This window comes from Brassica napus, chromosome A5, assembly GCF_020379485.1.
Source record: "Brassica napus cultivar Da-Ae chromosome A5, Da-Ae, whole genome shotgun sequence".
NCBI lineage: Eukaryota > Viridiplantae > Streptophyta > Magnoliopsida > Brassicales > Brassicaceae > Brassica > Brassica napus.
In genome coordinates this window covers 22,769,273-22,781,856 of record NC_063438.1, presented here as the reverse complement: position 1 = coordinate 22,781,856, position 12,584 = coordinate 22,769,273, and the positions used below count along the sequence as shown (strand labels likewise).

The 12,584-nt window shown below is 34.0% G+C and overlaps 1 protein-coding gene across 1 annotated transcript; it reads left to right on the top strand.

The window, feature by feature from the left end:
- The first annotated feature begins 380 nt into the window (after positions 1-380).
- LOC106452071 (topless-related protein 2) lies at positions 381-6,530 on the top strand. The gene is made up of 24 exons (XM_013894088.3): positions 381-637; positions 719-898; positions 983-1,096; positions 1,163-1,321; positions 1,395-1,575; positions 1,673-1,811; positions 1,892-2,004; positions 2,079-2,214; positions 2,302-2,411; positions 2,506-2,575; positions 2,696-2,766; positions 2,841-3,029; positions 3,115-3,242; positions 3,326-3,560; positions 3,651-3,794; positions 3,872-3,967; positions 4,117-4,269; positions 4,360-4,647; positions 4,726-4,854; positions 4,943-5,038; positions 5,113-5,295; positions 5,375-5,550; positions 5,632-5,856; positions 6,156-6,530. Exons 1-24 carry the CDS (start codon positions 558-560, stop codon positions 6,349-6,351), a joined length of 3,591 nt encoding a protein of 1,196 aa, XP_013749542.1. The 5' UTR covers positions 381-557; the 3' UTR covers positions 6,352-6,530.
- The last annotated feature ends 6,054 nt before the right edge of the window (positions 6,531-12,584 follow it).

The window sequence follows — 12,584 nt, the reverse complement described above, 5'->3', positions numbered from 1 at the left end:
ATAGCGAGACGATCTCTCATATTTCTCACGATAAAATCGCGCTACGAGATGAACGGAGATACCGAGACCACGTCATCCCCCCTGACAACGTAACATGTGGCGGACGCAACTGAACTCTGCTCAATCCACTTCAATTCCATCTCTCGGATCCGCGTCCACTTACGAGTAATTATCCTCTACTTCGCATCCTACCTTTTTCATTTAACAGATCCGCACTATAACCCGCCACGTGTTATAACAAGCTACCGACAAAGAGTTCTTGGATCCACACTTCCGCTTTTTCGTGGGCGTAAGCGCATCAGATAAAATCCAAGCAAAAGGATCAGACCAAACAGCGCAGATCAACGAGGTTATCAGCTTATATAAAACCAAGAGCGCTTATCACTGATAAGTGAGATAACTTATCAACCTTCTATCTCTGTCTCTGAGGGTCAGCCTTTTTCGTTTGTAGATGGAGGAGAACAAAAAACCCTAGAAAACCATTTCCAGACGACGACTTAATCAAAACCCGTCTCTGACGAAACACACCAGATCCGAACCTTGGAGAGGTTAATGAAATGTCGTCTCTGAGCAGAGAGTTAGTTTTCTTAATCCTCCAGTTCTTAGATGAAGAGAAGTTCAAGGAATCTGTTCACAAGTAAGTCTTCTTGTTCTTTGTCTGTTAAGGTTTTGTGTTGGATGAGTTTTTTGTAATTTTGGTTTTGATTTGTGTTAAAAGGCTAGAGCAGGAATCTGGGTTCTACTTTAATATAAAGTACTTTGAAGAGAAAGCTTTAGCTGGTGAGTGGGATGAAGTGGAGAAGTATCTCTCAGGGTTTACCAAAGTTGATGATAATCGTTACTCTATGAAGATTTTCTTCGAGATCAGGAAGCAAAAGTATCTCGAAGCTCTAGATCGGTAAATTGTTTACTTACTCTTTTTTAGTCGTTTGCTGTTTTGGTGTGTTGTTGAATTAATGATAGTTACCGTTTTGTTTTTCAGTAATGACAGAGCAAAAGCTGTTGAGATATTAGCTAAAGACTTGAAAGTCTTTGCTACCTTTAACGAGGAGCTTTACAAAGAGATTACTCAGCTTCTCACTCTTGAGAATTTCAGGTAAGTTAATTTGCATTTAAATAATTTGTAAGGCAGACCCTTTAGTGTTTTGTTATATGTCCACAGGGAGAACGAGCAATTGTCTAAGTATGGTGATACAAAGTCAGCGAGGAATATAATGTACACTGAGTTGAAGAAGCTCATCGAGGCGAATCCTCTGTTTAGAGAGAAGCTAGCCTTCCCTAGCTTCAAGGCTTCTCGCCTGAGAACTTTGATTAATCAAAGGTGAATTAAGATGCTTTCTTTATTGAAAGAGAGATGAGTTTAAGTGTTTAATGTTTTTATTTTGGTGTTGCAGCTTGAATTGGCAGCACCAGCTATGTAAAAACCCGAGGCCTAATCCTGACATCAAGACATTGTTCTTGGATCACTCTTGCAATGCAGCAAACGGTGGTGCTCGTGCACTCACTCCTGTGAATCTTCCTGTTGCGGCTGTTGCTAGACCTTCTAACTTTGTTCCTCTTGGAGTACATGGTGGAGTTAGGATCTCTTACTTTCTTACTTCTCTTTTTCTATTATTATTACTTCAATGTTTTAGATTTTGAGAGTTAATGAAACTGTGATGTATGTGCACAGCCCTTTCAACCTACTCCTGCTCCGGCTCCTAATCCCAATGCTCTAGCTGGCTGGATGGCTAACCCAAATCCTTCCTCATCAGTTCCATCTGGTGTCGTGGCTTCTACTTCTCCTTTTCCTATGCAGCAGCCAAATCAAGGTAGATTTCATCTGACAATTGTTTGGATTTGACCTCTTTGGTTTGATCTAAATCTTAGTTGCTGTGTTTGGTTACAACAGTTAATGCTCTGAAACATCCTAGACCACCGTCAAACTCTCTAGGATTGATGGATTATCAGAATGCTGCTGATCACGACCAGCTCATGAGACGTTTACGGTCTGCACAAAATGAGGTAACTGCCTTGGAACTCTCGTGGCTTTGGAATGTTTGTTTCTGATGTTTGAGTATCTTTTGCAAAATTCACAGGTCACATATCCTGCTCATTCTCATCCTCCCTCTGCGTCACTTGATGACCTCCCTAGAAATGTTGTGAGTACAATGCGCCAAGGTTCGGTGGTGATGAGCATGGATTTTCACCCTGCGCATCACACTTTACTCGCTGGTCAGTCTATTTACTACCATGAAGAGCTTAGTAGAGTTTGAGCATTTTTTGTTGGCTCTTGTTTCTTAACATCTCTGTTACTTTTAGTTGGCGGTTCGAGCGGCGAAGTCAGCTTGTGGGAAGTTGGATCCAGAGAGAAGATCGTCACAGAGCCTTTTAAGATATGGAATATGTCCGCTTGTTCTGGTGTCCTCCAGGTTAATACACAGCCTTGAGTGATATATGTTATGTTCTGTCTTATGAGATGAAATTTTACTATTTTAGTACTCACCTGGTAAATGTTCTTCTCAGGGTACTATTGTCAAAGAACCATCAATATCCGTCACTCGTGTAGCATGGAGCCCAGATGGAAATTTCATTGGTATGGTATTATATGTAGATTGTTCTCATTACAACTAGGCTCAAGAAACCGTTCCAAAGATACAGTTTTAGCTTCAATTAGACACAGAGTTTGAACTTGTGTATCATTTGCTGTCTACAGGTGTTTCATTTACTAAACATCTGATTCATGTATATGCGTACCAAGGCTCAGACCTACGCCAACACCTTGAGGTATGTTTTAATATTCTTTTCTCTTGTCTTTGTGGCACCAAACTTAATTAGTCTATATGTTTTCTGTGTATTAGATTGAAGCTCATGTCGGCCGTGTGAATGACTTGGCGTTCGCCCACCCAAACAAGCAAATATGTATTGTGACTTGTGGGGATGACAAATTGATCAAGGTGTGGGATATAAACGGGAAGAAGCTTTACACCTTTGAAGGCCACGAGGCATCGGTTTATTCCATTTGCCCTCACCAGAAGGAAAATATTCAGGTAGAACTAGAAGCATCTCTTTGTTTATAAAAAATAAACTTTTTCATTTTCATGTAATTTATAATTTTCTCTTTTTACAATGCAGTTTATATTCTCAACTGCTCTTGATGGTAAGATCAAGGCTTGGCTCTATGATAACGTTGGTTCTCGGGTTGATTACGACGCACCAGGACAGTGGTGTACAACGATGTTATACAGTGCTGATGGAAGCAGGTCAATACTTCTTATATGAATATGTCTCTGCATTAATAGAAAAGCTCTTGTAAATAGTTGAGTAACATTTGCTGTGGTTTCAGGTTATTTTCTTGTGGAACGAGTAAAGAAGGAGACTCTTTCCTTGTTGAGTGGAATGAGAGCGAAGGTGCACTGAAGAGGACCTATGTAGGGTTTAGGAAGAAATCAAATGGAGTTGTTCAGTTTGATACAACTCGTAACCGTTTCTTGGCTGTTGGTGAAGATAATCAAGTCAAGTTCTGGGACATGGATAATACAAATCTGTTGACTACTATTGAGGCTGAAGGAGGACTTCCGGTAAGAAGGATGTCTTGTTCATTTGCTCTTTAAGTATTTTTGGATCCTGTTGCATGACTGATTTGTATGTACCTGTGTTGTTATCATCAGAGTCTTCCACGTTTGAGGTTCAACAAGGAAGGAAATCTTCTTGCAGTCAGTACAGCGGATAACGGATTCAAGATCCTTGCAAATGCGGATGGTCTTAGAACCTTAAGAGCATATGAAGCATCTAAAGCCTCCATCGAGATGAAGGTTGGATTATTGATCTTCTTTTGACATGAGCTATTTTGTCCAGTTTTAACTCAAGTGTTGATATGCTTGTGATCCAGGTATCAACTTCCGCAATGGTTTCAGCCCTGAGCCCAGTTGTTGGTAAAATTGAACACATGGACACAAGCTCTCCTGCAAGGCCCACACCAATTCCTGTATGATTAATAATTTGATATATCTTCTTTTTTTTACATATTCATTTTCACTCAAGAATCCTTATGGGAATATTAGAATTGTGGCTTTGTTTAGTTTAGTTTTGTTTACAGTATGTAGTCATCTAACTTTGGTGTTATGACATATGCAGAATGGGATTGAGGCAATGTCAAGAAGTATAGAAAAGCCAAGAAACTTGGAATCTGTTGTTGATAAGTCTAAACCCTTGGAGCTAACAGAGATTGTTGATCCCACTCAGTGCAGACAAGTGACCATGCCAGATAGCAAGGATTCTGTGAGCAAGGTCTGTTGTCGTCTCAGCGTCATGTTCATTAATATTATTAATCTTGTAATCTTGGAACTAATCTTTTGTCTGCTATGTCAATCCCTAAAGGTTGCTCGGCTTCTTTATACTAATTCCGGTGTTGGCGTATTGGCTCTGGGAGCAAATGGTGTTCAAAGACTATGGAAGTGGAGCCGCAATGAGCAGAATCCAACTGGGAAGGCAACTGCAAACTTAACTCCACAGCATTGGCAGCCTAACAGCGGTCTCCTAATGGCAAACGATGTTTCTGAGAATCCTGAATCAGCTGTGCCATGTATAGCGCTTTCTAAGAACGACTCTTACGTGATGTCAGCTTGTGGTGGAAAGGTTTCCTTATTCAATATGATGACTTTCAAAGTAAGCAGTTTTCAAATCAAACTTCACTTACTTTGTTATTCTCTTAGAGATTGACATCTTTTGTCACTTTGTTGATAGGTAATGACAACGTTCATGCCACCACCACCAGCTTCAACATTTTTGGCATTTCACCCTCAGGATAACAACATTATTGCAATCGGTATGGAAGACTCTAGTATCCATATCTACAACGTCAGGGTTGATGAGGTATAATGATATACAACTCTTGATTCTGTGGTGTGTAGTTAGCGATTCACCTCTTACATACATGAGATAATGTCTTTTGATCTATAAGGTGAAAACAAAGCTGAAAGGTCACCAGAAGCATATAACCGGTCTAGCATTCTCTACTGCACTCAATACCCTCGTCTCTTCTGGTGCTGATGCTCAGGTAACGCATAGTAATTGTTATTGAAGCTTTCAAATACATGCTGGCTTTTAAACTCTCTTTACTTCTTATTACAGCTCTTCTTTTGGACCGCTGACACATGGGAAAAGAAGAAATCTTCGGCGATATCACTTCCACCTGGAAAAGCACCGGTGGGTGACACACGTGTCCAGTTCCACAACGACCAAGTCCATCTGTTGGTTTCACATGAGACGCAGCTTGCCATTTACGATGCTACAAAGATGGAATGTATACATAAGGTATAAACCAAAGGATCTTTCCTTTTTTTGTTACCTCGTCCTATCTTGAATGATAATGACGACAATGTACTTGTTGCAGTGGGTGCCACAAGAAGCTCTCTCTTCTCCCATAACCTCTGCATCTTACTCATGCAACAGCCAGCTGGTTTACGCATCATTCGCTGATGGAAACATTGCTGTCTTTGATGCTGATTCCTTGAGACTCAGATGTCGCATTGCTCCTTCTGCTTACATGCCTCAACCAACACCCAACAGGTGAAGAAGCTTTTGCTAATATAGTCTTTTGACCATATACATTTTCTTGAACCAAATGTGTTTTGTTTTTTTCTGTGATAGTGCACCGATCATTCCACAAGTGATCACAACACATCCACAAGAACCGAATCAGTTAGCAGTTGGACTTTCTGATGGTTCAGTTAAAGTGATTGAGCCATCGGAAGCTTCGAGAAGATGGGGCGTAGGGGTTGCTGTTACTGCAGATAAATCAGGGAATGAGAACGGACGGCCATCGAGTTCATCGGCAGCTAATAATAACTCGAGTTCAGATCATCAGATGCAAAGGTAAGAAGAAAAGGAAAAACAGTTTGCTGTCAGTTAAAGTTAGTTGACAGAGTTTATTTTGGGTTGTAAAGTTGTGATAGCTTGTGTGCCTGTTTTTTTTTTTTTTTTGTAAATGAGATCCTTTAAATTAAATCAGTAGGGCTTAGTAACAGTTTTTTTTTTTGGTATTTGTTGGCGTTATTATAACATTAAAAAGCTTTACTCTTGAATGTACCTTTTAATATATGGCTTTTGAGTTCTGAGTGATCATAATTTATGTTGTCATGATGTTATTAGCTCTGTTCTTTTCATGGACGCAGAGTCGGCGACTGCGGCGAAAAATTAACAAACAAGAAAAAGCAATCTAAGTGCAGGGTCGTTATACATCTCCCGTCGGCGGTTGCCGCTACTCGTATTTTCCGTGTTTCATCATCGCTGGATTTATCTGCGTCTCCTAAACATACGTTGACGTGTAGCTCGCGTCAATTATTAACACCCTTTAACTTTCTGTTTTAACTTGTTGCTGACGTGTCATGTTTAATCCTCTTATATTTTTGTGTCATAGACGCGGAAGCTGCGTCCAGTAAAAGAACAGAGCTATTATAGTCGAGGAAAGAAATAGTATGATGGTGTAAGACTGAATCAAGCTTTATATTTTTTGTTATGCATGTCATGGCTCGCTTTTAGCACCAGCATGCAACTAGAGCATTGTACTAATCAAAAAGTCATGTTCCCGGACAGAGTAGTTTTGTAGAAACGAACAATGTGTCCTTGAATAAGTCCCTAAATACCATCTCTGCAGTTGTCAGATCAATGATGGCATTATTTCTCATTCCAGCTCGTTCAGATAAAACCTCAATAGAATTCACTTCACCAGACGATGATTGCTCATCCAACACAGAGAAAGACTAGCAACTGTGCCTAGACTTTTCGCAGCATTCTTAAGATGATCTGTCACCTGAAAATAAATATAAAAGTTGGAATTGTAACTTAAAGCTTCCTTGTGCTCAACCCAACCCACAAGAGAAGAAAAAAGAACATGTTATAAAAGTATACCTGTAGCGCAAGTTCCCTAGTTTTAGGAATGATAAACAGGCAAAGCTTAACGAAACATTGATTTTAAGCCCCAAAATTTCTGGAAAACTTAAATAGAATCAAGTTTCTAAAATTTTTTTGTTAGGTCTTTAAATTTATCAAAAAAAAAATTTAGCTGAAATCTTTAATAAATCATCTACAATCCCCTAAATCTTAAGGCTCGGCCATAAAAACTCGTAAGTAAGCCCATCTGCAGAATATTTTTGCGCTTCCTCACCCTTCAACGCATGCATTCTACCAACCATTTCGCGCTCATCCAAAAGGCGTTGTAGCATGGGCAACAACAGCAAGCGTCATTCCAGAGCCTGTCTCAGCAGCACCAATAACATCCTATATGGTCCAAATATGAGCCATAGATTAAAAAAGAATGTAGCTTACTAATAGAAGATAAAGTCGTGTGGTAGTGACAAGAATGTGGTGATAGAATAACAAAGCTCAGAAATCAGCATAAACTAGCGAATGTCAAAGAGCGAGCATAAGAAAAAAGTAACAGGATGTACAGAATAATCCAACGAAAGTATATTAAAGTTTTAAATATTCGAAAGTTTCTGGTGAACATGAAAATGGTCCAACAGGAATACAGGCTGCAGCTCAATTGTTAACCACCTTAAGTTGTCTTTCAAATGGAGCTAGTTCGAGATTTTAATCAAACCAAAGCTACACACCACAGCGTTTTATCTAATGACACTAGTGAAAGACCACTGCTAAGTGATTCCTTCCAAAGCTTAAATCTCTAACCGAAGTTTGGTTAACTTGAATAAATTCAAAATCGAATAATTAGGGCTCGAGACCCATGTCACTTGGAGAACACGGAAACAGAAAATAGTAAGCTCGTCATTCTAGTTTGAGACTGAATCAAAACCTTTTATCTATTTCCGTAATCCATATTATTGCACGCTTTTAGCAGTCATAATTGCTAAAGAAGTGATGACTGATTACTTGATTAGCATTAGCATGCAACTGGAGCATTGATTACTGATTAGTGGTAAGTTCAAAAAAGTAGTCCAACTGTTTTTGACTTTTCATTCCAAATCTCACAAGAAACCGGTAATTATCATGGATTTGGCCGTAATCTATGGCTCGTTTGAAAACAAAAACATAAAATTTAGTCGTCTCGCATGGCTTGAAACACATGGGTTTCAACATCGAGTAGTAACTTTATGATATATAAAAGACTTGAGAAAGAAGGTAAGTGTGAAATGTTATTAAGGAGTGGGGTCTCTTCCGCCAACCACAAAAGGGATCCGAGGAACAGAATCAAAACTTTCAACACATATTAAAGCTAATCTATTTTAACGCTATTTTTGCTTATTTATTTACACATGCAAGGAACAACTTCCTCTTTTAGGCAAGAAGTTAGTAAGGCTGTTTTGTTGATTGTATGTTGGTATATCGTGGTCGTCTCTATATGAATCAGCTGAGCTAAGCTAACTACTAGCGTGTGGGTTTATAAATAGTTCGGTTCACCAAATTTATTAAGTTAATTTTGGGTGCGTCAAATCCAGAGTCGCGCTTAAATTTTTAGGGTCCAAATGGTAAATGCAGAGCGACTTACAATGAGAGTCAAATAGTAATTAATACACATATATATATATCATATATATTAAAAGAGAAAAACTATAACATTTGAGTTAGTCATGTGTCATTACCACAATAATTTTTATAATATTTAAAGAAATAATTTGATCATTCTAAAAATATATAAACTTTTTATTTAACTAATCATAAATTAATTATTAATGTTCTTCATTCTTTCCATAAATAAAAATTACAGAATTTTCTAATGTGACTAAAGTATTTATGACAATTAATGATTTTGAATAATAAAGATTTGATCAAAATTAGTGTATCATCTATCATTTTTTCAATTTAAACTTATTAAAATAAATTAAACAACCACATTAACCATAAAATATATTTTTATATTTTTCCGTTTATGTTATATTTTGAATTTTTAAAAATGACTATAAATGACTAAAACTCTTAAAAGTCTCACATTAAAATTTTTGTGAACCATAGTTTAAAATTTTTACTACAAGATTCAAATGATTACAAAATCATATAAGTATGAAATTTCATTTTATAAATATTAAGATTATATATATATATATATATATATATATTATTTTTAACGCTGATTTATTATGATATTACAATTATGAGAAAGATTAAATAGACGATCCGACAACCGACAATACTATTATGAGAAAAATTTGAAAGCAAATTTCAAAATTAATATGTTCATATGGTATATAGTTTTATTTTTATTATATTAATATATATATATATATTAATATAATAAAAATTAAACTATATATTGACAACTTAATATTTAAATTTTGCATTGATTTTTTTTTTGATAAAAGCTTTGAAAACATATTGACAACTTAATATTTAAATTTTGCATTGATTTTTTTTTTTGAAAATTATAAATTACTAAAACTACTAAACATCACACAATGAAACTTTTTGTTATCAGTGATTTAAAATTTTGTTATAACAAGATACAAATGATCAAAAAAACAATATGAATATTAAAATATACTATATATCTATGTTAATCTCATTTAATTTAGGTATAGATCATATAAAAAAGAAAAAGTGTTTGTGCGGATAAATAAATTTTATTTATGTGTTCGCATCAATTTAATAATATACGCAATAGTTACTGATTTAATCAATATTTAATATATATTTATTATTTCATAATATGTAAAATAATATATAACACGTAAAAATAATTTATATATAATATTTATTCCGCACAAAGTGCATATCTTAACCTAGTGTATATATATATATATATAAAGATATTTGTTACTGTTAACAGCAGTGATATACTTTTACTTACCACGGAGAGACCCTTACTGCCATAAGCCAAAAAATATAGTTTCATGCTAAACACTTTCTAATAATAAATTATAATTTTTTATAAAAAAAATGAATTAATTTTTTAAATATTATAAAACTCATATAGACTTATGCATACCATGTTTGAATATTACGCAGCATATATACATTTATAATTATGATTTCAAAACGTGATACTTTATATTATAAATTTATTTGTAAAATAAATAAAACAAACTTAAATAAGACACAAAATGATTAACAAAAAATAAATTATTGAAATTAAGATTTATTATGGTAGAGGTTAAAAATTAATAAGTGTGTGAACAAATACAAAGAAATAAAGATTAAACTTTGTATAGAATGTATTGTTTAATTTTGGACTTTGTATCTATGTTTATGAGAAAAACAATTCTTTAATTCAAAATGATATATGTTTTAGAAAAAAATGTTTCAAAAAATACATTTGGAACATTTTCAAAGCATTTTTAATTATTTAATAATAGTATGTATTTGTAACTAAAATTTAATATGTTTTATTAATATATGTGAAAACTCAAAAACATACCTTGTTTACGGATGGAGTAATTGTAAATATGCCATGTAAGTTTTATATGCCCTAAGCCATGGTTTTTTTGGTTAATAATAATAATATGCACGGCTTGCTCAAATCCCTTACATTGAAGAACTGATATCCATATTTTTTCTTTTTACGTCAAGATTTTGAATGACGAGATTACTCTGATTTTCAGTCTTTTCACATGTATTATACTTTGATCAATTTTACATGGCATATTTACAATTACTCCAGAGTATAATATCCACGCGAATCAATCTCTAGTATTAACACCAGAGTATAATACATGTGAAAAGACTGAAATTGTTAAAGTAATATAATTAATAAAATTGTTAAACTGAGTTAAATATGGAAAGACAACTAATGTAATTATATTAATGTAATTATTAAAAGGATACTAAATTTTTTTATAATGATATTTATGTTTCCAAACGATTTTTATTTATACTACTATTTATGTTTTCAATCAATACCAAAAAGTATTTCAGTTTTAATAATATAAGTAACTCGTTTGGCGTAGAAGAACATGGCATATTGTTATATGATATAGTATCTCACACATTTGAGGTGTTAATTAATAATGCATGCAATGACTGAGTTTGTAAGAGTGAAGTCGGGAACAAGTGGTGATAAAAAATATTACAGAAGTATTACATTATTGTTTAGAAATTTAGACAGCTAAGGTTGCATCCAAGAAGGCAAAAAGAATGATAAATTTATCAACTGATAATATCTGAAAATTACAATTCCAAATTGATATTTAGTAATATTAGTTGCTTTTTTGGAACTTATTGATCACGGGAAAATCGCCTGGCACAATTATAGTGACCACACGACGTAAAACTAAAAGATAATAATTTTGTTTCTTAGATATTGACATAAGTATAACCCGACATAAGTATATGACCCGCCTCGTTTCATAAGATTCCAACAAATATGACAGAGACCTTGTAACTAATTACTAATTGATAACTTATAATATATGATGATTCAGTTCAAAAAAAAAACTTATAATATATGATGAAGACGTGTTTTTGAACTTCAAAACTTTAAAATTCTACGTGGTTTAATTTGTAAATCACTAAATAGAGTAAACGTGAAGACCATTATTTCATACTTAGGAAGATTCTCTATACCTTTTTTCGTAATCCAAATCAATTAAGAAAATATAACAACATACTATTAGTGATGTATATTTATAGTCAACAGGAAATCAAATCATATCTTAACAAGTGAAATTAATTTGGTATTCCCCTCGATTATTTTGTTTCCTAAATATAAAAATGTTTGTTTGATTTGATACAAATGTATTAAAATTTTAAATCTTGTAATAAAAATAGGTGTGGAAATTAAAATGTGTGGAAGCAGCATTAGCATATGTGGTTTTATGGAAAATGATCTGTCAAGGCCAGGCTGGCACTTCCCTCCGATGATTGCTTGTGGGTCCCGTTGTCTCACTGTCTTAAAGCACATGCGCTACTGCTTACGTGTCTTCTTTGCATTTACACTAAATCGTTGTAATAATAATAATTTTTGAATAAGCCTAACTGTTCTTCTTTTATATATAAAACAAAATTGATTAGTTGTAGTGTAAACCACATCTCCTTTTTACGAAAATAATAATTTTAATTTGTTGTTAGGATAAATAACTAGAAAGTTTGGAAGTACTTGCTGTGCTTAAACTCACTTACTCTCAAATCTCAGTGAATAACCTTTGTAAAACTAGATTAACAAGGTTTTGTATGTTGTAAACTAGTCAATTATACTCCGTTTCATAATACTTGATGTTTTGCCTTAGTGCACAAAGATTAAAAAAGTTAGATTTAAGTAAAAAAGTATTTTTAAAAATATAGTTTTTAAATCATTTAACCAATTACAAAAAAGATAGTAAAACTTAATTGGTTGAACAGTTTCCAATAAAGTTAAAGTTAACTTTAAAACCTTAAAACTTCATGTAAATTGAAACAAAATACTTCTTCTAAAACATCATCTATATTGAAACAGAGAGAGTACTTATTATCAGCTGAAAATTAATTAAAAACTACATTGATTTTATAAATAATTTTATTTATTTTAAATACTATTGATCAAAAAGTATAATTTATAATAACTTACATATATTTCCGACACTTTCTTAATTTATGTGAAAAATGTCTGACACTTATTTAGAAACGGAAAAAATATTATATACCACGACTTCCTAATCCACTGTTATATGAACCAGCTT

What these genes read in the sequence shown, in the direction of transcription:
- LOC106452071 (XM_013894088.3), top strand. Translation starts at nt 558, where the DNA reads ATGTCGTCTCTGAGCAGAGAGTTAGTTTTCTTAATCCTCCAGTTCTTA. An exon ending in TACAGTGCTGATGGAAGCAG is followed by an intron (nt 3,243 to 3,325) that starts GTCAATACTTCT and finishes CTGTGGTTTCAG; the next exon opens with GTTATTTTCTTGTGGAACGA. An exon ending in TCAGATCATCAGATGCAAAG is followed by an intron (nt 5,857 to 6,155) that starts GTAAGAAGAAAA and finishes TCATGGACGCAG; the next exon opens with AGTCGGCGACTGCGGCGAAA.